The sequence below is a fragment of the Scyliorhinus canicula genome, chromosome 3 (genome assembly GCF_902713615.1).
Source record: "Scyliorhinus canicula chromosome 3, sScyCan1.1, whole genome shotgun sequence".
In the NCBI taxonomy this organism is placed as follows: Eukaryota; Metazoa; Chordata; class Chondrichthyes; order Carcharhiniformes; family Scyliorhinidae; genus Scyliorhinus; species Scyliorhinus canicula.
The window spans coordinates 222,364,940-222,391,483 of record NC_052148.1 but is presented as its reverse complement, the minus strand read 5'-3'; the positions used below and the strand labels follow the sequence as shown (position 1 = coordinate 222,391,483).

Sequence of the window (26,544 nt, the reverse complement as noted above, 5' to 3'; positions counted from 1 at the left end):
TGGTAAAACATTAGAAAGTCTAGATGTACAAAGGGACCTGGATGTCCTTGTCCATAAGTCACTGAAGGCAAGCATTCAGGTGCAGCCATTTATTAGGAAGGCTAATGGAATGTTAGCCTTTGTCACAAGAGGATTTGAGTACAGGAGGTCTTGCTTCAATTGTATAGACACTTGGTTAGACCGCACCTGGAGCTGTGCGCGCAGTTTTGGTCCCCTTCCCTCAGAAAACATAGAAACATAGAAAATAGGTGCAGGAGTACGCCATTCGGTCCTTCGAGCCTGCACCACCATTCAATATGATCACGGCTGATCATGCAAATTCAGTATCCCACTCCCGCTTTCTCTGCATACCCCTTGATCAATTAGCCACAAGGGCCACATCCAGCTCCCTCTTGAACATATCCAACCAACTTTCCTCACCGCCCGCTGTACCTTCATAGAAAGGGTACCATTGCCATCGAGGGAGTGCTACGAAGATTCACCAGAACTGCCTTATGAAGAGAGATTGGGGAAACTGGGCCTATATTCCCCAGAGTATCAAAGAATGAGAGGTGATCTCATTGAAACTTACAAAATACTTAAAGGATGAGACAGGGTAGATGCAGGCAAGATGTTTTTCCTTGGCTGGGGAATCTAGAATCAGGGAGCATGATTTCTAAATCAGGGGGATTAGAACGGAGATGAGACATTTCTTTACACAGAGGGTTATGAAGTTTTAGAATTCTATCTCCCAGAGGGCGATGGAAGTCCAGTCATTGTATATGTTTAAAGTAGAGATTGACACATTTCTAAATGCCAATGATATATAGGGTTATTGGGATAGTGTGGGGGGAAAGGCATTGAAGTGTCTGAGCAGCCATGATCATATTGAATGACAGAGTAGACTCCATGGGTTGATAGGCCTACTTCTGTTCCTGTGTCACTCAAGCCACTCCAGTGTAGAAGATCACCTCCACCAGCACTGTGCGAATTACTCTGTCCAACAGTACACCCCTGAGCAGGACTTGATGCTACTTACGGTGCTGCCTTGTTTACGCTCCTGGACAGCCAGCCCAGGCATATTTCTCCTTTTCAAGTCTAGAATCTTATTCTTTTGAAAGTTACTATTGGAGTTGTTCTCGTCACCCTTTCAGAAAGCTTTCGAGTGGAATTTAAGATTTGTTTTTAACCCAGCTGAGATACATTAACATTGCAATGTAACACACTCCTCCAGCTGACTAAGGCGTGTTAAAAGTGAAAGTGAAAGCCCCGGGATGTTTCTTGGGATTTGTATGTGTTCCGGATGTGAGTCGGACTGGGAGCAGTCCGCTGCAGGACTGACTGACACTCAGGGTCCACAGGCTCTTTGTTTGCCCCCACCCTCTGACTCCAGCACCATGCTCTGGGCATTCCTGCTATGGTGCTTGTCCGGTGTCCAGCTCGCTTTCCCCGGACCGTTTCACTTCCAGCAGCCGGGGAACGAGAGTCGAGAGGCGGCTGCCGGCCACTCAGAGAAACTCTTCCAGCGGTTCGTGGTGAAGTTTAACCGGAGCTACTCGGCGGGGAGCCTCCAGTTCATTCACAACTATCATGTGTTCCAGGTACAGTACTAGGCCATAACCGGCTGTATTGCCCCCTCCAACTCTCTGATCCTTCCCTGTGTACCCTTGTGGCACAGTCAGCGAAGTGAGATCCTAACAGAGAATTTGTTCTCAATCAACTACGGTGTAACTTGTAAGCCCACTTTAAGTAACTACACTAAACCTTTGGGGCAAATTAAAAGGAGACTGAGATCTGACCACATTGGCATTTGGGATTTATTTGATCTTTTCTGCTGAATAATTCAAACGTCTCTCTCTCTCTCTCTTCAGGTACCATGCAACCATGGACTTGCATGTGTTGGCCAATGGCTGCGCTTATCGAGGTACCTCAATGGTTTGCCATTGCCTGCTCCAGGTTCTGGTTGACCAGGAGACTCTGCCACTCTTATCGACTGCCATAGGTGCAGTGGAAAGATTTGTAGGTTGATGAGCCTTTGGGCCTGATTTATGGACCTTCTGCGGCCACCAAGGACTGGAGTGGGATTCATACCTTGAATTTAGGGCTCAGAGACAGCTGCTACAACGGCACCACAAGGCCTCCCTCTTTGAAATGGGTTATCTAAACCTAAGGTGCATTCTCTGCTTTACCTCTTCAGGTTAAATGGAGAAGACCACAAAACAAAAAGTAGGATATTGTGAGGCAGACAAAAAAGATTGTAGAAAATGCCAAAGAGAAGAAGGGCAGCAGGGTGGCACAGTGGTTATCACTGCTTCCTCACAGCGCCAGGGACTCGGGTTCAATTCCAGCCTTGGGTCTGTGTGGAGTTTGCACATTCTCTTTGTGTCTGTGTGGGTTTCCTTCGGGTGTTCCGGTGTCCTCCCAAAGTCCAAAGGAATGCAGATTAGGTGGGATTGCAGGGATAGGGCGGTGGAGTGGGCTTTGGTGGTATGCTCTATTGGAGGGTCAGTGCATTCCCGAAGGGCCGAATGGCCTCTTTCTGCACAGTAGGAAACATTGAGACTAAAGTAATGGCTAGATTTTCCTATTAGTGGGACAGCAACAGTTCTCTGGTGATGTTGAAGATTGTCCACAAAGAACTACTGGTTTTTGTGACGTTTTCCACTTCCTGCTGTCAGTTTGAACATGGCGCCAGGTCAGGGGAATTGATAGGTGTTCAGTAATACTAATGTCAGCAAGCAGGGTAAGCATTATGTCACATTGGAGTATTCTCACAGACTGCAGAGCAGGAAGTTTAAAAACACTGAATCCCTTAATATGTAATTTTAAATTGCAGATAGTGAAATACATGTTTATGATTAGATCAAGATAGAATGTTATGAACAAACTTTTAAAAAGTAATAATATAGAATTTGCTATCATATGGAAGCTTTGACATTCCACAATCACACAATTCGTTTTCACAGGTCAGTGAAGTTGTTTAACAGTATTCATGAAGTTATTATGCCATTTTGTTGCAGACGCTTTAAAAAGGTGTTTCCCCAAAGTTGCCCGTGAACAATATATTTGGATGTGAATGTGTATTTTCTTTTTAATTTAGAGAATTCAATTAATTTTTTCCAATTAAGGGGCAATTTAGTGTGACAAATCCACCTACCCTGCACATCTTTGGGTTGTGAGGGCGAAACCCACGCAAACACGGGGAGAATGTGCAAACTCCACACAGACAGTGACCCAGAATCGAACTTGGGACCTCGGCGCCGTGAGACTGCAGTCTAACCCACTGCACCACCGTGCTGCCCCTGAACGTGTATTTTTTTCACCTCCGAGTGAATAATTGAATTTAAAATAACCCAGAAAAAAAGCCATTTTACTTAAAAGATAAAAGTTAATTTATTTCACTGTATTTCCTGGAAGTTATTTATGAAAAGGTGAAGTTACTAACACACACAAAGATTAGTTCCCAATCACAGCAGTCTCACGGCGCCGTGGTCCCAGGTTCGATCCCGGCTCTGGGTCACTGTCCGTGTGGAGTTTGCACATTCTCCTCGTGTTTGCGTGGGTTTAGCCCCCACAACCAAAGATGTGCAAGGTAGGCGGATTGAACACGCTAAATTGCCCCTTAATTGGAAAAAATTAATTGGGTACTCTAAATTTATTTTAAAAAAGATTAGTTCCCAATGAAAATAACACAATACTTAAAAACGCATGTAGTTGGTGCAGGCCCGATATGTTTTGCCATCGAGATGTTGCATTGTGTGAAGTGAAGGTTCTTTGGTTGTAGAGTGTCCTTGCATCTGCGATGGCTTCCACTGTTGAACGGCAGATGTAGCTTTAACAAGTGAGCCTCACTGGTGAATCAAGTTTACAAGGAAGAGATAAGGCTCCTTTCTTCTGGTTCTGCAATGTGGCACTTTCAAACTGCCGAGTTACCAACAGCAGAATTGTGGCTGTTTCTAGCTACCTTTCCCTGGGTTAAAGCTTCTTCAAGATGGTTCAAGGTGGATCTTTGTCTTATAGCTATTTTCCTGCCTTTTTCAATGTTTTATGCAGGAAAGCCAAGATGACTACGCTCATCATGTGATCATGTGACATGTCCATAATGCCAGATCATCTTCCAGATAAGGCATCCACACTTCAAACAGTCCTTCTCCAACCTGTGGTTCTTAGATTTTGTTCTGACCAAGACAACATCTACATTCTTACAATGGGGCATAAAAACTTTGTTATCTCCTGGACGAGACCAGAGTGAACCATAACTAAATAATTTATTGTCTTTTGTGAATCCTCTTCAGGTAAGCACAGCCTTGTCTACATCTGCGTGATAGTGGTTGAATCAAAAAAATAAATCTTGTGAGCATCAGAATCCATTTTGTTTCGGTCCTTTTGTAAACAAAATTCAAGGAATTCTTTTCAAAATTTGTTATTTTTAAAGATAATCTTAAAATGCATTTTTCTTGTGGAATGCATTTAACTATTATGAAATGCTGCTGTGACCCATTAAGAACCCAATTACATCTCATTCAACAGGGTCTCTCAAGGGTCGTTGCAACATTTCTGTTTGTTCTTTGATCGTCAGAGGATTGGTTATTGTAATGTAGTGGATGGTGGTGGGATCTCAATAGCACCATCTCTGATAGAGTGGAGAATCACTGACAGTAACTTGCGTATTTCCGTATCAGTGTTTCTGGTTTGGTGGAGCAATGCAGGTGAATGTGGGTAATTTCCCAATCATTACCATTGCAACATCCATGGCCAGATGGAAAATACAAGGAAACAAATAAGTTGTGGTCATAATTTTAGATTTATAATACTTAAATTCTAAAACATAGCATTTGGTTCAACTGGTGTTTCATGCACCTGTTGGTCGTTCTGGGTGAGTGTGCTGAACACTCAATTTGGCTCTGTTTCTGTTCTAAGCTCTGGAGTCGCCAGGTGTCGTTAAGACACCGCCACAAGCTTCAAGGTGAAGTTCAAAGCAATAAAACCGTACACCAATTAGTAAGTCCAAACAACTAGAGTTTATTATAATACAATTATAATAACTACCCATGCACACGCTAAAAGGATTAAACTTATTCCTACCGCTAAATAACTAATACTTATCTCGAATGAACTGCTGGGTCAGGGAACAAGGCCTCTTGCTCTGCTCTGGTCTGCAGACCTCAGGTTGGTATCAATTAAAAAGGGGGTCAGGAGTGCCTATCTCTGGTAGCGGTCGTTGGAAGGCACTTACTTGTTGGTGGCTGCTGTCCGAAGGCTGGAGCAGGACACTGAACCATGTGTGGGACCTTTCTTTCATAGGTCCCAGGGGATCCACGCCCCTTTGGGCGGACTCCTTTACCTGCTTGGAATTGATTGGGTCTCTTCCCAATCGATTATGTTTGAACCCCCCAATCATGGGGCAGTTCCTCGGTCACTGAGGCGGTTCTTGGGACTTATTGTTTTGGGCTTCTCTGGCGCCACGGGGTCTGGCCTTCCATTGAATGTATCGATCTGTGTTTAACTTGTTTCCATTGTATCTGGGGATCGCCCGGTATTGCCTCATTAGTATGTTAACTGGTTTCTTTTCACAGTGCTGTCTGGTTTCTGCAGTCGTCCCAATATACAATCGCTTTGCAAGCTGCTTGCTTTACAACATGTCCATTTTCCCTGCATTCCTTGCAATCTTCCATTTTGTGTTGGACAGTGGCCACCCCAGGTGGCTACACATCACACACACTTCCTCCCATTCTACTTCATTTAACCCTTTCAGCAATTCTTACCACTTTTTCTTTTGTGCCGGTCTAGCTTCCATTACGTGCATCTATGCTGTCCACCCCAACTACCTCACATGGCAGGATGTTCCACATTCTAACTCTTCTCTCGGTAAACTTTCTCCTGAGGTCCACACGGTCCACATTTTCGCTTTCTTCTGCATCAAACCTCTTCATAGTTTTACAGAGCTCGATTCAGTTACTCTCAGCTGGCTTTTCTTGAAAAACTCAGTGGGCGGGATTCTCCTAGCGGGAGACTAAGTGCCGACGCCGGAGTGAAAACCGGAGTGTTTCACTCCGGCGTCGGAGACCGCTCCTCTCCCCCTATTCCCCCACCCCCGGGGGGCTAGGAGCTGCGCCGCGTCATTTACGTGCGCCGGTGCCAACCTGCGCATGCGCGTTTGCTGTCCTCCCCGCGGGCGCCCCGCAAGAAATGTCGGAGTGATCTTGCGGGGCGGCGGAGGAAAGGAGTGCATCCCTCAGAGAGGCCGGCCCGCTGATCGGTGGGCACCGATTGTGGGCCAGACCCTTTTTGAGCACCCTTCCCGGTGCTCGGCCCCCCTCCACAGGCCGTTCCCGCAGCGTTTGCGCGCTGTTCACACCGGCAGTGACTATGTGTGGTCGGCGCCAGCGTGAATATGTCGTATTGGGCAGGCCGCTCGGCCCATCCGGGCCAGAGAATCGTCGCTCGCCCGTTACAAACGGTGAGCGCCGATTCTCCGAGCGGCCAGCCTTAAATCTCGGCGCGCTGGTTTGGGGAGGGGTGGGAGAATCGCAAGCGGGTGCCGGGGCAGCGTGGCAGGACTCGCCCGGCACCCCCGCGATTCTCCCACCTGGCATTGGGGGGGGGGGGGGGGGGAGGAGGAGAATTGCGCCCAGTATGTTCATCCTTTTTAACTATTGTAAACTCTGAATTCTGGCATTAGTCTAGTAATTTTACTTTTCTGCCTTTTTAAAAGATTTTAATGAATATTTTCCAATCCACAGAATATAGTTACAGTTTCATGTCCTCTACATTAGATTTTAAATCTATATCCCTCTATCTATTGAAATTTAAAAGTTACAAATTAGGAGCAGGAATATGCCACTTGCTCCACATTCAATAACTGATTTGATCTGATTTTAACATCAAATCCATATGCCCGCCTACCCCTCGATAACCTTCCTTAAAAATATTCAAAGACTCCGCTTCCACTGTATTTTGAGGAAGAGAATTCTAAAGACTCAAAATCCTCTGTGAGATGTGATGAATGTAATAAATTGGCATTTTATATTGTATATTTTTTGCAGTAATGTTATTAAAACCTGGGTCAAGATGCATACTGATAATATTACTACTAGAGTTGTGATTAAGGTATTGTAAAATTGAGGTCATCATTGATTTGCAGGTAAATTGGTCTGCTAATAGATATTGAGTACCATTTACTTGTTTACTACAGATAGCTAGCTAATGGAATATTGTGTAGGTTTGAAGGACCTCTAGATAATTTGGGAGTGGCATTGTGCTTGTTCCTGGCTAAACAATCAAGGAACATCTTGTAAGAAGAGACAAAAGAATGCCTAATTCTTTGGGTACAGGTGATATAGTCAATTGGAGGAGAGTCTGAAGAGTCAAGACGTCCTAGAACTCTAATCTGAATAGAGGTGTTCTGGTTTGGTCCTGATAGGTTCGCTCTCCAAAGATTCTGCAGAGAAAAGCAAATAAATCCCTGGTTGCTAACTTTATTCATGAGGGGTATTAATGTTCTAGATTCTTCCACAAGAGGAAAAAGCATATTAAAAAGGAAGAGAGAAGTAAAATAAAGCATTGGCCCCTGAGAGAATGCAACTGGACAAGTAATTATGGGGATTAAGGAAATGGCAGAGGAGTTGAATAGATATTTTTCATCAGTCTTTACTGTCGGTGGTACTACAAGCATCCCAGAATTAAATGCAGTCACCATCACCAGAGAATTTGTTTTGGGTAAACTAACGGGATTAAAGTACGACAAGTCCTCTGGACCTGATGGTTTGCACTGCAGGACCTTAAAGGAGGTAGCTATAGAGATTGTGGATGCATTGGTCGTTTTTGCCAAAAGTCCTTGGCTTCTGGAAATGTGTCAATGGAAAACAGATGATGTGGTGCCCCAAAATGAAGGAGACAAAATGCAGGAAACTATAGATAAGTTAGTCTAACTTCAGTTATTGGAAATGTATTAGATTGATTATCAAGGAGAGAATAGCAGTGCATTTGGAAAGTCGTAACCTGATCAAGCAGAGTCAGCATGCTTTCATGAAGGAGAGAGAGGTCATGTCTGATGAATTTACTGGAGTTATTTGAAGAGGTATCAGCCAGAGTAGATAGAGGAGAACCAGTCGATGCTGCATATTTGGATTTTCAAAAGGCATTTGATAAGGTGCCACACAAAAGGCTGGTATGCAAAATAGTGGAGCCCATGATGTTGGAGGTAATATTTTGGCATGAATAGAGGATTTGCTCACTAACAGGAAGCAGCGAGTTGCGATAAAGTGGCATTCCCAGGTTGTAGGGCAATAACCCGCAGGGTGCCACAGGGATCAGTTCTGGAACCGCAGCTTTTCACAATAAATATAATGATTTGGAGAAAAGAATGGAGTGTCCCGTGGCCAAATTTACCAGCGGGGACCAGTCTTGTTCCTCTGCTGCCGGGAGGACTTCGACATGGAACCGAGAATCCCTGCCATGATTTCCCTTTCATGTTGACTCTGCCTGATCGCATTAAGAATTTTTAAGTGCCCTTCTAATAATAGACCTTAGCATGTTTCCAATTACAAATATTGGGCTAACTGGCTTGTCATTCCCTATATTACCAAATGACTAAATAGTTATTTACTTATACACCTTAAATTAGACAAAAAAGAAAGAGTTAAGTAACAGAATAAAATAATAATTGTCAACATGGGAGATTTTTGTATTCTATTTCAGTACAAATTATTGAAGGACCTTGTTCTAGCTTTCCCTCATTTGTCAGTATGCACTGTTATCTTTAGGAAAACTGTCCTGAATGTTGCATCTTGTAAAACCCTGGACTGAATTTAGAGATTGTTTCAGAATGGCTCCAAGCTACCAGACACAATTGTGGATTTCAGGCTGGGTCTCCTCTTCTCAGAGGACAGAAAAACAAACCTTAATTTAATTATGGGTCACTGTGATCTTGTCTCGGAGATAACAAAGTTTCAACGCCCCATTGAAAGAATGTAAAAATTGCTTTGGCCAGAGCAAGAACGAAGAAACACAGGTGAGAAAAAGACTGTTTGAAGTGTTGATGCCTAATTTGGAAGATGACTTGCCATTTTGTACAGGTCACATGATAACTCCAGCCATCTTGGCTTGCTAAGAGTAATCTAAAAGGGCAGGAGGTTGCCTACCACACAATGAACCATTGGAATTCATCTTTATTGCAACATCACACAGGTAGAGAGGGACACACAGCCATGGAACTACTGTAATCAACCAGGTTAAAGAAGAACCGTGTCACACTTCCTTGAAAGAGAACTAAAAAAATTCCCTCTCTTTCTCCCCCCCCCCCCCCACCCCCACCAGCTGGTTCCACATTCAGGCTAACATGAAAAATACCTGCGCCTGCAGATCAACTATAGGTGTTATCGCAGCTGCAAAGACAACTCTACAATTTCAAAACCTTCACTGCAGAAAATGCAACATTTCGATTTCAAAACATATCAGGCCTGCACTGAATACAAACTGAGTTATTCCAAAATATCGTTTTGATCTTCCACTGGAACTAATCTTTGTGTATGTGTTCGTAACTTGGCTGGGATTTTCCAGCTTCCTACCATGGGCCATCATGCGAGCCAGCTAAAAGTCCATTGACATTCTGTGGGACCGGACGATTCCCAGTGGCTGCTGGGGCCAGAAAAAATAGCCGTTATCTTTTCCTGGTTAACTTCTTAGTAATAATGTGAAATTAACTAACCTTTTCCCTTTAAGTAAAAAGACTGCTGCTGGACGATCTTAAATTGGATTACTCAACTCCACACGTGACAAAAGAATGCCCACATATAAATGTATTGTTCACGGGCAACTTTGTGGAAACATTTTTTAAAGTCTCTGCACCACATGTATTTTCCTGGACCTGTAAACAAGGTTCTCCTGTTTTTATGTAACTTTGAGTCAATGCTTTTGATGACATCTCCACAATGTCACTGCTGGGAAAGCAGCCAGTTCTTCACAAGTGTGGTATTTCCAGATACAATAACACCTTGCATTTACACATTTAACATAGAAAAACTTTTCAAATTGGATTTGAAGAGTTATGTTTTGAAATTTGGAATTACTTCATAGCAACATATTTGCAACAGACCCGTTTGTTACATCCTTTTGATGCTGATATTGGTCTAATCTTTGAAGTGAGCAAACCATGTTAAATTACAGAGTTCTGGCAGATCTGGGAAATTTTACGCTTCCCGAGGGGACCAGTTGTAAGAATTTATATTTCTGGGGTATAGTTCTGAAACAAGTGACTCCAGCTGGATTTTAAGTTCTGGGTTGGGTGCTTACGCAACAAGGAAATGCTAATGCTAGACTGTAAATGGTCTGTTGATTAAATATAAAAAGAACATGCATCAAATCAAAGTAATTGTGTTTCATTTTCAAAATGTGAGACCTGATAAAACTGAAATAGGCAGCATAGACTTAAACCAACACTAATTGCACAGCCAAAATGTATGGGAAAAAAACAGGAATTAAATCAATCCTCTGCATGACATGCTTAAAACATGGGCCCAGATCTCTTTTTGTCTGGATCGTCAAGAGATCAGACATGCAACCCAAGATGCACGTTGGGACCCTGCGGACATCCCAATGCACTGCCTTTGAGGCAATTACTCAGGAAGTGTGAACTTCCGATGGGAAACCATCCTGCTCCTAGGAGCCTCCACCAATGTATCCGACTCCAAGTTAGAGTTGGAGACTTTGGACAGTCCCATGTAGTTACTTGGATAATTACCCAGGAAAATTAGGCAGAAAATCTTAGTCTGACTCCTGGGTAACAGAACTGACAGCCCGCCCCCTCCCGCCACTCCAACAATCATTCACACTGACCCCCTGATTCCCCATGTCTATACCTCCCACTGCCTCAGGAAGGCAGGCAGCATTATCAGAGACCCCTCCCACCCAGCCTTTGCCTTCTTCCAGACCCTTCCATCAGGCAGAAGATACAGAAGTCTGAAGACCCGCACATCCAGACACAGGAACAGCTTCTTCCCCACAGCTACTAGACTCCGCAATGACTAGCTACTAGACTCCGCAATGACTCCCCCTCGGACTGATCTGTTCTCTGTAAGAACACTATTCACGACATCCTATGCTGCCCTTGCTCATGTATTTGCTTTGTTTGGCCTCTTATTCTGCACTGTAACCAATCACTGTTTGTCGATGTACCATTTGTCAATTGTACTCTGTCGCTTATTCTTTTTTTGTCTACCATGTATGTACTGTGTACGTTCCCTTGGCCGCAGAAAAATACTTTTCACTGTACTTCGGTGCATGTGACAATAAATCAAATCAAAACACGGTCAGTTGAAGATTAAAAAGCTCATCATTAGTGTCACTAGTATATCACAATGTTTTGAAGCAACATAATTTTAAAGAGCAGACAAATCACTTTTAGTTTGTTCACAAATTTAAGTATGTTTATTTGTAGATTTTAAGGAAATTAGCAGTATTATAACATTTTCCAATATCAAGTTTCGGAAATGGAACAAAAATATATTTTATTTTCTAGAAAAGCGTGCAGAGACACAAAACCATGAATCTTTTTTCTTCAAAATTCTGGAACGAAAGTGGCTCTGCTGTTTATGGAATCAACCAGTTTTCCGATATGTCACCTGAAGTATTCAGAGGTGAATTGTAATTGTAACATCTCAATACAGTCAGTCTGTTAATATTACTGCTTATTATGTGATTGGGCACAATGTACCACATTTTGAATAATTAATGCCAAATATGCCTGGTTTGAAAAAGCTGAAACTCACCACAATTTGAAACACAAATGCTACAGCTTCATCGAATATATTTGTCAGATCACACCATGTGCTGAGGACCGATACCATGCACTGACTAGTGACTGATGCGGCATTCTGGATATTCTATTGCAATAATATACCAATATGATAATGCCATTAATGAATTAAGCTTTAACAAACAAAATATCAAGTTAGGAATTATCGCAACATGTTTGGTAGGTTGTGACTGAGGATTGCACAAGGCAAAATTGTAATGAACCACTCCTTATTCATCTCAAGAAATTAAATAATGCTTTCTAAAAGCAAACTTTTGCATGGATATTTAACCTATGCTGCACACCTGGTGGTGCTATTGTATTTTAATGTATTGGTCCATTTAAAAACAGAAATATTTAATACCTGCATACAAAAATCCACAAGAATGTAATATGAGCACAGAATCAGAATTCCTACAGTGCAGAAGGAGGCCATTCAGCCCATCGAGTCTGCATTGGCCCTATGAAAGAGCACCCCAATCTAGGTCCACTCACCAGCCCAATCCCCGTAACCACCAAACCTTTTGGACACTAATGGGCAATTTAGCATGGCCAACCCAAGGCTGGAATTGAACCCACATCCCTGGCTCTATGATACAGCAGTGCTAACCACTGTGGTACCATGCCACCCCAACCACTCTGCCACTGTGCCATATGGACATATAATATACCCCTCTCTGTTTGGAGGCTCTGCTCATATGATTTCCGTCTGGTTATAAATAATGAAAAGATCTCAGTTTATAATTTTTCAGTATGCAGTACAAGTTACAGCATTGAAAATATACAAAAAGGTAACAGTTCTTACAGCTAGTATCTATCTTATTGTGAGTTTCTGCCCCCCCCCCCCCCCCCCCACACACACACATACACACACACACAACAAAGCTGCTGCTAGCAGATCCCTGGGTGATTAGAGAAGCATAATAGATTAGCCCAGTTTTGCTGCTTGGCGTGTACCACCTTACCAGTTGAAGGTGTGCATTGGCTTCTCTCAGCATATTACCCCTGACAGTCTGGTGAAAACTGGTCATTTGAGAAATTGTGGCAAAACAACTTGGCAATGAACACTTTACTTTTCACTACTTTGTTGTACTATCAGACCACCACGAACAATGTCCTTCTTGGTTTTGATTTTGATACAAATAGTGAACTGAGGGAACTTATTTTCTGAATTCTTCCCAAATCATCATCTCAAGATAATTACATCTGTAAAGCGGAATACATAGTACATGAGTATGTAGCACTAGGTGGTGCTAGATAACTTTATTCCGTCTTGCTTTCAAGCGCTTTTTTGCTGGAATGAGCACACAGGGAATCGAGCTAAAGCCAACTTTGCTAAAGGTGCCGGAACTCACAAAGAGATCACTGCGTTAAAATACAACAGCACCAGCAGGCCATGCAGCATATGTTAAAGATCCTCGCAGAAGTTTGCTTTTTGGAAGTATGATTTCATTTCTTTACAGACGAATATGGACTAATTAGGATGTTTGAAATGATATGTTCTCATTTTAATAAAGATTGCTGTGAAGCAGGAAGGAAAAAATTATATTTTGTAATTAAACCTACAGCAACATATTTAGGTTCAAGATCAGTACAACTTCCCAAATACACATCATTTTCCAAGACTGCCAAGAGGCCACCTTTACCACCAAAATTTGACTGGAGGGACAAGAATGTTGTTACACCTGTGCGAAATCAGGAATCGGTAAGTTTCTTTTTCTCCTTAAATGGATGAACATTAAAAATTCTTTGTAATCAAAAGTTATTTCAGCAACGCTGCCAGCACAGATATTGGACTGTTTCTTTGGAGAAAATGCAACTTGTCAGATCACTCAGTAATATTTTCCAATGTATGAATTTTTCAATTCTTTGCGCATAGGGAAAGTGTGATGGATTTTTAAATATGGTGACAAGAATAAGCCGATTATAATGATATTATAGGCAGGCTCATTTCACATCAGTTAGTGGTTAACTAATAGTGTACAATACAACATTAAATTCTTACACATTCAGGGGAGCACAGACCAATCAGGGTCAGTCAATACAGATTCCTAAAGGAATGGTTGTTCTTGACTAACCTATGGAATTCGTTTAGAAAATCTGAGGATATGTAAAAGAATTATTAGCCGTATGGTTTATCCGTGTTGCTTTAAATTGCTAGGGTATGATGTGAGGTCTTGTGACACAGTGGGCAGTGTCTCAGTCAGAAGCTCTGGCTTCAAGTCCTACTGCAGGACTTGTTGGCTGAAGAAAATGCATTCATAACATGGAGAAATGGATTGTCAATCAACTTGTAAATCCTTTAAACATACGGCAGGCGGTAGAAAGATTCATGGTCAGCAATATGATGAAAATCACTATCAGTCGTTCCAGGCTACAAACAAAGGGCGGTGGTGGTGGGGTGGGGGAGTGGTTTGAAGAAGGCAGGGCAAAGGAAACAAATGACATTGCTTGTATTCAACAGGGATATCAAAAGAGCAGGCAACGGCCTCCTCTGCTGTGTGATCTAATGTTTCTTTTACTGCACACTATCAATATAATAAGACGCTTTTGTTTTGTAGATTAGAAACAACTGGATAGGATAATATTAGCAGCTATATTTTAGCTTTGGTATTGTTTCCCATAAAGTATAAAACAACAAATGTGCGTGAAATTATCCAATAGAATTTGATTTCCATTGTTAACCAAGCTGCCTAACTCAGCCTTTTTGGAACTTGACTGACCTTAAACATGGGTTCTCCTCATGGGGAGTGTGGGCAGGACGAGGGTAGTGGCCTTACAACTTTGTCATCCATCAGTGATTCATTAGTAGGCTTAACAATGCAAAGAATGGATTCGTGGTAACTATCTCAGAGTGGGTCAAATGGATAGGAAATTCTAACATTATTAAGTATGGATATATGCAGGGAGCAGGTGAGAAACAGAACTGCTCCCTTGAGCTCCACAGGAATAATGTGGGCTGCTCTCACCCTGGGCTGCCACTACTCCAGCATGGTCAACTTCCAGATCTATCTGGCTGCCAGCTGGGAGAGCCAGTGACAGCTGATTGAGTAAAAATAGAATGCACCACTGCTACAAGGGTCCATGTTTGCACTTTACTGATCTGAATGTTCCTACTTCAGCTTTTTAAGTTTGCGGGAAGCAGCTTCCTTCCCAAGTCACTGCCCCTCCATTATCACATCCCTTTATTCTACCCTTCATTAAAATGCAAGAATATTCCTATTCATTTTCTGTGCTCAGTCCTCTATTACCTTACATCTTTGGCCTTTTTTTCACTTGAATTTTGTATTCCGATCAAGCCTTTGATTCAAACACCTAGACTCAGATCCTGACTCCAGACCTCCCATTTTCCCCTTCCCTTTGGTATTTGATCCTTTCACCTGGCCTCTCATCTCATCCAGTCAGAACCATAGAATTCCTACAGTGCAGAAGGAGGCCATTTTGCTCATCAAGTCTGCACCGACAGTCTGAAAGAGCACGCTTCCCCACCCAATCTCCGTAACCCCACCTAACCTGCACTTCTTTACTATGGGAGCACCTGGAGGAAACCTACACACATATGGGGAGAAAGTGCAAAGTCCACAAACACAGGCACCCAAGACTGGAATTGAACCCAGGTTCCTGGTGCTTTGAGGCTGCAGTGCTAACCACTGTGACACCCTTGTCACAGCCCTAGCCTCCCATCCTACTCCACCTTCAGCTGCCGGTAAATGGGTGACAACAGCCCTCTGGAACCAGAACAAACGGGTTATTCTGAAAAGTTGTTTTTTATTTTTTGCTTTCCAAAAATATTCTGATGGCTGCAACCTTCAAAATAATCCCAATCAAAATAAATGATTGGGGCAGCACGGTAGCACAGTGGTTAGCACGGTTGCTTCACAGCGCTAGGGTCCCAGGTTCAATTCCCGGCTTGGGTCACTGTCTGTGCGGAGTCTGCACGTTCTCCCCGTGTCTGCGTGGGGTTCCTCCGGGTGCTTCGGTTTCCTCCCACAGTCCAAAGATGTGCAGGTTAGGTGGATTGGCCATCATAAATTGGGGTTACTGGGTGGGGATAGGGTCGAGGTGAGGGCTTAAGTGGGGTGCTGTTTACAAGGGCTGGTGCAAACATGATGGGCCGAATGGCCTCTTTCTGCACTTAAAATTCTAGGATTGGAAAGAAAAGTTTAATTCTGAATAATCTTGTATTATGACTGTTGAAGATCTATTAGATGTTAGTACATACTGCAGTAGAGAATAAAGAAACCTAAAGAATGCAGTGTTGTGGAAATGGGGGCTGGTTTAGTTCCATTTGCTGGTTTGTGATGCAGGGCAAGGCCAACAGTGTGGGTTCAATTCCCAACAGTGTGGGTTCAATTCCCAACAGTGTGGGTTCAATTCCCATACTGGCGGAGTTTATTTATGAAGGCTCTGCCTTCTCAACCTTGCCCCTCAGCTGATGTGTGGCGATCTTCAGGTTTGCCTCAAAGGGGAAAGCAGCCTATGGTCATCTGGGACAATGGCTACTTTACTTTTTGTTGTTGAAATAGACTTTTTAATCTTAGCAACACAGTGGTACCTTTATAAGGTATTCAGAATCCTAATGCTAGCCTTTTGTAACTTTTTAAGATTTAAAATTGCACACTGACGGTGAGGATTGGCATTTCATGAAATCTTTCCTCCCTTGACTCTTCTTTTCAATAAATCAACACTATTTATGGTCTGCCCCATGGAACCAGATGAATAAAATGATTTAAAGCATTAACTGCTTACTATGATACACCTCGTGTACCATTATCTCCTAGTTCCTTGCCAATGATTAGTTCCAAATGAACATTTTTGGTTTTAAATACCATAGTTTAATAGCCTTATTTGTTAAAGAACCATAACGATTTGTCATTCTGTTGGGTTACTTCTTTGGCAAATTTATCTCAGTCTGGTGCCAACACCAACAATTATGGACATGAAGTGTGCTCGAGTGAATCATTTTTCTGCTAGAGCACTTATTGGGATTAAACGTTTTAGGTTCCAAAGAATGCTTCCAACATATCCAGAAAATATGGTGGGGGGGGGGGGACTTCCTACTCTAAAAGTAAGTCAATTGATTTTCCACTTGGATAATATAAAATGCTACCCTTTACTTTAAAAGGCTGCTGAACTGTGTTGATGTGCCAATAATGATGTGAAAATCTTAAAGGTTTTCATTGCAAACTTTATTTTTGCTCTTTTGACCTCTTCGGTGCCAGAAAGGTGAAAGGTTACTTACAAGCACGATCAGAGTATCATTGATAACTCTAATTTAATGTCTCCGTGGGCTTCCTCCGGGTGCTCCGGTTTCCTCCCACAAGTCCCGAAAGACGTGCTTGTTAGGTAATTTGGACATTCTGAATTCTTCCCGTGTACCCGAACATACACCGGAATGTGGCGACTAGGGGCTTTTCACAGTAACTTCATTGCAGTGTGAATGCATGCCTACTTGTGACAATAAAGATTATTCTTCCTAAACTTTCAGCATTTATATTTGATGTATATCATTATTTTTAAAATGTAATCTCACAAGTCCGGAAAATGAAACTTACTGGGAGCAAGCTACGTTAGGCAATTGTCAGACTAATCTTTGCTTATTTTGTGTTGTAGTGTGGTGGATGTTGGGCATTCAGTGTTGTGGAGAGTATTGAATCTTCATGTGCGATCAAAGGAAGGCAACTGGAGCTGCTGAGCGCACAAGAGGTTATAGATTGTTCTTATAAGGATGCCGGTTGCAAAGGTGGCTCACCTATCAATGCCCTGATATGGCTAAATCAGGTTGGTAATATTTTTTGGTAAACTGCCAGCGTTTATTTGCCAATGATTTTGTAGCAGTACCTTTTATAGAATATGAAAATGACGAGCAAGCAAAGACCAACTGGTTTATTAAGCTCACTCCACAATCCTGATAGCTGGAGCATTTTGACAGAACACTTGCTAATCCTTCCTCCCTGCACTCTAAAGGCATATAATCATCTGGGAGAGATGATAAAACAGAAGGCCACGCAGGAGGGAAAAAAACCCACTCCTTTCTCACCTTCAGTGATCATATTGACCATGCTTCTGTTCAATGTTGCCCGTTTAATTCTTATAAACTGCAGTCTGTGCCCCAGCCAAGAACCTATCCATTTCTCTCTTGCAGCGAGAGAGAGAGTCAACAGGCACACCCCCAGTCAGCAATGCATTCCAGAGGATCACTGCTGTCTGGGAAAAGAAGAACGGATGTCTATTCCTACTCCTACATAATTTTAAATGCACATCACCTGGTCTTTCTCAGAATGTCAAACTGCGATGATCTAACAGTTTGCACACAAACAATCTTTTCATCATTCGCTATGGGCAGGATTTTCCCACTTCGTCCATGGTGGGATCCGTTGTGAACGAGAACGGAAGATTTGGCGTTCCAGTCAAAACTCCATTCACTTTCAGCGGCACCGGAAAATCTCAGCCGTGAATGTGGAGGGAAGATTTTTGCCTATATCGCTGATCAGGTCATCTCTGGGTTAAAAAGTAAATTTCCACTATCAAATTGGTTCATTATGATTTAAGTAACTGCTATGGGCAGAGTATATGACTGTACTAAATGGACATCAGCAGTACTTAAAATATCTGGAAAACCATGCATTTACTTGGTCTTGTCTGTCCTTTTCGGCAGTTTCCTTGGCTTGTGTTTGGCAGCCCTTATTTTACATACTGGCCAATAAACCCTTGGCAATCCATCAGGTGGTCTGTGTGCCTCCTGTCAGTGCCTCTCCACAGCAGTGAGACTACACTCCTGTGAGATTCTTCGAGCCTGCATGTTGCCTCTCCAATTTTCAAAACTACCTTAAAAACTAACATGGCCGGAATTCTCCGACCGTTGATGCCGGTGGCGGAATTCTCTGGTCCCGCTGGCAGCGCACCCCCTCCCGTGGGTTTCCCGGCGGAATGGGGGGACTTCAATGGGAAATCCCATTGACAGCGGCAGAGAATCTTGCCACCAGCGAACGGCATGCCACCTCCAGCCACTGGAAAAGGGAGGCTGGAAAATCCCATTCCATATTTAATAAATGTCATTTGTGTTTGAATCCATAGCTGTGCATAAACTTGCATTCAGAAGCTTAAATAGGCATTAATATGTAAGTAGCACAATCTGTTTATGGTACATTGCTGGAAAAAGGATTCTGACAGAACTGAGGTGCATTCACCAGATCATTACCCAGAGTTAAATGATACACTGAAGGTAATTAGAGATGGAAAGGTTTGCCGGTTCTCCAATTGATATAACATTTGTTGCCAGAGTCCTGAAAATGGTGTGCCCTCTCCCTTTTTTTGAAGAAGATAAACAAAATTTACTACTGGAGTAGAAGAGTACACGGAACAGGAGCAGGAGTAGACACAGCCCATCAAGCCTGCTCCGCCATTTAATATAGTCATGATTGATCTTGGATTTCAATTCCATTTTCACACCTGCTCCCCTTATCTCTTCATTCCCCGAGAGACCAAATATCCATCCGTCCCAACCTTAAATGAATTCGATGAAGGAGCATTCACAACCCTCTGTGGTAGAGAGTTCTAAAGATTCACAACCTTTTGAGTGAAGTGATTTCTCCTCATCATAGTCCTAAAATGTCCCTTATCCTGGGACTGTGCCCCCATTCTACAGCCAGTGGAAACAATCTCTCAGTGTCCACTCTATTAAACTCCTTCAGAATCTTGTAGGTTTCAAAGAGATCACCTCTCATTCTTGTAAACTCTAAGGAATACGAGCCCTATTTACTCAGCCTCTCATCACAGGAAAAGCCTCTCATCCGAGGGGCTAATTGAGTGAATCTTCACTGTACCGCCTCCAGTACAAGTATATCTTAAATGTGGAGACAAGGATGGGCTGAAAATCAAAGTTCTAAACTAGGACTAGGAGAAGGCTGATTTTAATATCCGATGTGGCCAGAGTGGGATTGGGAGGATGCATTTTTCGCTAAATCTGTGACAGAACAGTGGGATGCATTCAAGAAGGAAATAGGAAGAGTACAGGGCCAACATGTTCCAGTCAGGAAAAAAGGTGGGACCAAGAAACCCAGTGAACTCGGGATAGGGGCAGCACGGTAGCATTGTGGATAGCACAATGGCTTCACAGCTCCAGGGTCCCAGGTTCGATTCCGGCTTGGGTCACTGTCTGTGCGGAGTCTGCACATCCTCCCCGTGTGTGTGCGTGGGTTTCCTCCGGGTTCTCCAGTTTCCTCCCACAGTCCAAAGATGTGCAGGTCAGGTGGATTGGCCATGATAAATTGCCTTTAGTGTCCAGAATTGCCCTTAGTGTTGGGTGGGGTTACTGGGTTGTGGGGATAGGGTGGAGGTGTTGACCTTGGGTAGGGTGCTCTTTCCAAGAGTCGGTGCAGACTCGATGGGCCGAATGGCCTCCTTCTGCACTGTAAATTCTATGATATCGAGGGATATACAGCATTGGATAAAGAGAAAAAGAGAAAGTTATGGCCGATATTAAAGGTTCAAAATAGCAGACGCCCTCGAGGAGTATGAAACGTGCAAGAGGAAACTAAAAAAGGAAATTGGGAGAGTAAAAAAGGGCCATGGAAAGGATTCTTGCAAGTAAAATAAAGGAAAATCCTACGTTGTTTTAAAAGTACATTAAAGACAAAAGGATAACTAGGGAAAGAGTAGGGCCCATTGAGGACCACCGTGGTAATTTGTGTGTGGAGCCAGAGGACGTTAATAAGGTTTTAAGTGGATACTTTTTGCCGATATTCACTCATGAGAGGGATGATGTGGTTATAGAAATCAGGGAGAAGGACTGTAATAAAATTAAAGATATTAACATAGACGGAGAGAAGGTTCTGAGTGGTTTGGCAGGCTTCAAAGTAGACAAATTTATCCTAAGCTGTTGAGTGAGGCAAGGGAGGAAATAGCAGGGGCTCTGACAATAATTTTCAATTCCTCTCTGGCCATAGGAGGGGTGCCGGAGAGCTGGAGGATAGCTAGTGTGGTACCATTATTCAAGAAGGGGGGAAAGTTTAAACCAGTAAACTACAGGCCTGTCAGACTATCCTCATTGGTGGGGGAATTAATGGAAGCAATTCTGAGAGACAGAATAAATCTGCCTTTGGAGAGGCAGGGATTAATCAAGAACAGTCAGCGTGGTTTTGTTAAGGGGAGGTCATGTCTGACCAACTTGATTTGAATTTTTCGAAGACGTGACCAGGTGTGTAGATGAGGACAATGTATTTGACTTCAGCAAGGCTTTTGATAAGGTCCCACATGGGAGACGGGTAACAAAGGTAAGAGCCCATGGGATCCAAGGAAATTTGGTAAATTGGATCCAGAATTGGCTGACTGGCAGGATACAGAGGGTGATGGTCAAAGGGTGTTTGTTTTCTGACTGGAAGCCTGTGTCCAGTGGGGTCCGTAGACATCAGTGTTGGGTCCACTTCGGTTTGTAGTTTATAAAAATGATTTAGACTTGAATGTAAGAGGGTTGATCAGTAAGTTTGCAAATTATACAATAATCGATGGGGTGGTGAATAGTAAGGATGATAACTTTAGGTTGCAGGAGGATATAGATGGGCTGGTCAGATGGACTGATCAATGGCAGTTGGAATTCAACCCCGAAAAGTGTGAGGTGATGCACTTGGGCAGGAGACGATGTACTTGGGCAGGACAAACAAGGCAAGGGAATACATGATAAACAGCAGGACCCTGGGAAGCACCAAGGATCAGAGGGCCCTTGGTCTGCATGTATACCGGTCCCTAAAGGTAGCAGTGCAGGTGAATACAGTGGTTAAGAAGGCACATGGTATACTTGCCTTTATTAACTGAGGCATAGAGTTTAAGAGCAGGGAGGTTACGCTGGAACTGTATAAAATGCTGGTTAGGCCACAGCTAGAGTATTGTGTGCAGTTCTGGAATCCACATTATAGGAGGGATCTGACAGCATTGCAACGGGTGGAGAGGTGATTTACCAGGATGTTGCCTGGGCTGGAGCATTTTAGCTATGAAGAGCAGGCAGATGAGCAGAGGATGTTGTGTGTGTGTGCGAGTCCCAGTTCTGCAGCAAATCCTGGTCTCCAGTCATTTCCACGCCACTGGGCCAAATTCTTGCTGGGACAGGGTGGTTGTTGGAGGGCAATGACCACTGCACGTTAAAAGAAACAATATATAGGCACCTTCCACCCAAAGCCCACCCCACCCACCCAAATTAATTTCGGGATCTGGAATGTCAGAGCCCTCATGGACAACCTCAACAGCAACAGACCTGAACGTCGCACTGCCATCACAGCCTGGGAACTCCGCCGCCAGAACATTGACATCGCTGCCCTGAACGAGACAACTGACAGAAGATGACAAACTTAAAGAATGAGGTGGCAGACCTTCTTCTGGAATGACAAACCAGAAGTAGAACGCCGTCTCTATGGGGTCGGTTTCACTATAAAAAAAATGAGCTGGTCGGACATCTCAGCCACGCCCCCTGAGGGATTAACAAACAGCTCTTGACCCTACGGTTCACCCTGGCTGAGAAACAGCACCTTACAGCTGTCAGTGCCTACACCCAACCTTAGATGCAATGGATGGGACAAAAGAGACATTCTACTGCAGCCTCAACCAATCACTGCCCCGCATTCAAAAGGGAGATAGGCTCATGCTCATCGGCGTTCTCTGCTAGAGACAGGAAGGACACAAACCTTTGAAAAGGCATGTTAGGCAGGGAAGGCGTTGGTAAACAAATGCCAATGGAGTCCTTCTCGAGAACATGATCTGGGCATCACATACACCCTGTTCCTCCAGAGGGACAAGCAGAAAATCTCATGGCAACACCCTTCCTCCAAGCATTAGCACCCAATAGACTATAATCATTGTCTGGGGAACCGATGAATGCTGCACTGACTACTGACTAATCTGCTCTACCATCTCCATCACCCTGCCCCCAAACCGACACAGGCAGGAGATTCAATATCGTTGGACTCAAAGACCCTGAGAAGAAAGAGCTACTCAGCCGGCACCTCACAGCTAACCTGGCAACATCCAATGAGCCAGAGTCCACAGCGCCTGGTCCGCCTTAAAAGCCGCCATTGTCAGAAGCTGTGAGGAGACGCTCGGGCTCTCGACCAGGAAACACCAAGACTGGTTCGGCGAGAATGATCAGGAGATCCAGGATCTCCTTGACCGCAAACGCAAGGCATTCCTGAACAGGCAGCTCCACAAAAACCCATGAGAGGAAACAAGCCTACAGGCAACTGCCGGCCGAGGTGCAACAAAGAATCAGTGACCTGAAGAAAAGATGGTAGGTAGAAAGAGCACAGGAGACTTAGCAACTCACCAACAACCATGATGTGCGCATGATGTTCTTCACAATCAAAACCATCTACGGTTCGAGTACCAAGGGATCCACTGAGAGCCAAAAATGAAGTGGCGCTCATCATAGACGGAGAGGCAGTCAACGCTTGCTGGAGGGAGCACTTTGAGGACCTCTTCAACAAAGAAACAGCCTTCGACACAAGCCTCCTCGACACCACCCCGTAACATGCTACTGCCACCATCTCAGCGTAACCCCAGCTCGCCTGGAGGCTGAAAAAAACATCCAATAGCTGAGGAACAACAAGGCTCTGGTGCAGATGGAATCTCAACTGAAGTACTAAAATGTGGCAGAGATGCACTCTTGACAAAAATTCACAACCTTCTCTGGAATGAAGAGAGCATGCCGGATCTCAGAAATGCCTTAATTGTGACCATCTGCAAAAAAGGAGACAGGTCCGATTGCGGAAATTACAGAGGGATTTCTCTACTCCCCGCCATGGGAAAGATCATCTGGGGAATACTCCTTAACCGCTTCAGTGACTGACGAGCTCATCCCGGAGTCTTAGTGCAGCTTCCACCCATCAAGAGGCTCAACGGACATGATCTTCAGCGTGCAATAAATCCAGGAAAAGTGCATGGAGCAGCATCAACCTCTGTACGTGGCCTTCTTTGATCTCGCAAAGGCTTTCAACTCTTGTCAACCATGAGGGATTGTGAAACAGCCTCTTCCAATTTGGAGGCCCGCAGAAATTCATCACCATTCTCCGTCTGCTCCACGATGACATACAAACCGCGATCCTCACCAACGGAACCACCACAGACCCAATACGTGTGAAGACTGGAGTCAAACAGGACTGCGTCAAAGCACCAATGCTCGTCTCCATCTTCCTCGCAGCAACACTCCACCCTGTCACCCTGAAGTTCCCCACTGGCGTGGAACTAACCTACCGGACAAGTGGAAAACTGTTCGACCTCCACCTCCAGGCCAGAACCAGGACTATCCCAACCTCTTGTCATCGAGCTGCAGTATGCAGACGACACCCGTGTGTGTGCACATTCTGAGGCTGAACTGCAAACCATTATCAATGCATTCACCGAGGCTTATGGGAGATTGGGCCTCAGACTAAACATCCAGAAAACAAAGGTTCTCTGCCAGCCCACTCCTTGCCACACAAAACTGCACCCCGACCATCACGCTTGACCAACAGCAATGGGTGGGTCACATTGCCCGGATGCCCGACACAAGATTCCCGAAACAAGTTCTCCATCCTGAGCTCTGCAATGGCAAGCGATCACTAGGAGAGCAGAGGAAATGCCCAAGGACACTGAAAGCCTTCCCAAATAAATGCAGCATTCCCAAGGAGGGCTTCAGATATTTGGATAATTGGAGCATATTTTGGGGAAGGCGGGACCTGTACAAGCAGAGGGGCACCAATATCCTGGGAGGGAGGTTTTCTAGTACTCTTCGGGAGGGTTTAAACTAACTTCACAGGGGAATGGGAACCGGACTTGTAGTCCAGCATCTAAGGTAGGCGATGTTCAGGACATCAAAGCGTGTAGTGAGGCAGTGAGGAAGGTAACACTGACAAAGGAGAGTACTTGCAGGCACGTACTTGGGACTACGATGTGGTGGCCATCACGGAAACTTGGATAGAAGAGGGGCAGAAATGGTTGTTGGAGGTTCCTGGTTATAGATGTTTCAATAAGATTAGGGAGGGTGGTAAAGGAGGTGGGGGGGCGGGGGGGGGGGGGGGATTGCATTATTAATTAGAGATAGTATAACAGCTGCAGAAAGGCAGTTTGAGGGGGATCTGCCGACTGAGGTAGTATGGGTTGAAGTCAGAAATAGGAAAGGAGCAGTCACCTTGTTGGGAGTTTTCTATAGGCCCCCCAATAGCAGCAGAGATGTGGAGGAACAGATTGGGAAACAGATTTTGCAAATGTGCAAAAGTCACAAGGTAGTAGTCATGGGTGATTTCAACTTCCCAAATATTGAGTGGAAACTCTTTAGATCAAATTGTTTGGATGGGGTGGTGTTTGTGCAGTGTATCCAGGAAGCTTTTCTAACACAGTATATAGATTGTCCGACCAGAGGGGAGGCCATATTTGATTTAGTACTTGGTAATGAACCAGGGCAAGTGATAGATTTGTGGGGGAGCATTTTGGAGATAGTGACCACAATTCTGTGACTTTCACTTTAGTAATGGAGAGGGATAGGTGTGTGCAACAGGGCAAGGTTTACAATTGGGGGAAGGGTAAATACGATGCTGTCAGACAAGAACTGAAGTGCATAAGTTGGGAACATAGGCTGTCAGGGAAGGACACAAGTGAAATGTGGAACTTGTTCAAGGAACAGATACTACATGTCCTTGATATGTATGTCCAGTCAGGCAGGGAAGAGATGGTCGAGTGAGGGAACCATGGTTGACAAGAGAGGTTGAATGTCTTGTTAAGAGGAAAAAGGATACTTATGTAAGGCTGAGGAAACAAGGTTCAGACAGGGCACTTGAGCAATACAAGACAGCCAGGAAGGAACTAAAGAAAGGGATTAGAAGAGCTAAGCGAGGGCATGAAAAATCTTTGGTGGGTAGAATCAAGGAAAACCCCAAGGCCTTTTACACATATGTGAGAAATATGAGAATGACTAGAGTGAGGGTGGGTCCGATCAAGGACAGTAGCGGGAGATTGTGTATTGAGTCTGAAGAGATAGGAGAGGTCTTGAACGAGAACTTTTCTTCAGTATTTACGAATGCGAGGGGCTATATTGTTGGAGAGGACAGTGTGAAACAGACTGGTAAGCTCTCGGAGATACTTGTTAGGAAGGAAGATGTGTTGGGCATTTTGTAAAACTTGAGGATAGACAAGTCCCCGGACCTGACAGGATATACCCAAGGATTCTATGGGAAACAAGAGATGAAATTGCAGAGCCGTTGGCAATGATCTTTTCGTCCTCGCTGTCAACAGGGGTGGTACCAGGGGATTGGAGAGTGGCGAATGTCGTGCCCCTGTTCAAAAAAGGGAATAGGGATAACCCTGGGAATTACAGGCCAGTTAGTCTTACTTCGGTGGTCGGCAAAGTAATGGAAAGGGTACTGAGGGATAGGATTTCTGAGCATCTGGAAAGACACCGCTTGATTAGGGATAGTTGGCACGGATTTGTGAGAGGTAGGTCTTGCCTCACAAGTCTTATTGAATTCTTTGAGGAGGTGACCAAGCGCGTGGATGAAGGTAAAGCAGTGGATGTGGTGTACATGGATTTTAGTAAGGCATTTGATAAGGTTCCCCATGGTAGGCTTATGCAGAAAGTAAGGAGGCATGGGATAGTGGGAAATTTGGCCAGTTGGATAACGAACTGGCTAACCGATAGAAGTCAGAGAGTGGTGGTGGATGGCAAATATTCAACCAGTGGCGTACCGCAGGGATCAGTTTTAAGTCCTCTGCTGTTTGTGATTTTCATTAATGACTTGGATGAGGGAGTTGAA

General features: G+C 44.1%; 1 protein-coding gene across 1 annotated transcript in view; it reads left to right on the top strand.

The window, feature by feature from the left end:
* Positions 1-1,269: 1,269 nt before the first annotated feature.
* ctso (cathepsin O) overlaps positions 1,270-26,544 on the top strand; it is a 67,768-nt gene continuing 42,493 nt past the window's right edge. Inside the window, exons 1-4 of the mRNA XM_038792292.1 lie at positions 1,270-1,580; positions 11,498-11,615; positions 13,342-13,478; positions 17,387-17,554. Of these exons, the coding sequence (XP_038648220.1) occupies positions 1,272-1,580; positions 11,498-11,615; positions 13,342-13,478; positions 17,387-17,554 (732 nt within the window). The 5' untranslated portion in view covers positions 1,270-1,271. The remainder of the gene's footprint in view (positions 1,581-11,497; positions 11,616-13,341; positions 13,479-17,386; positions 17,555-26,544) is intronic.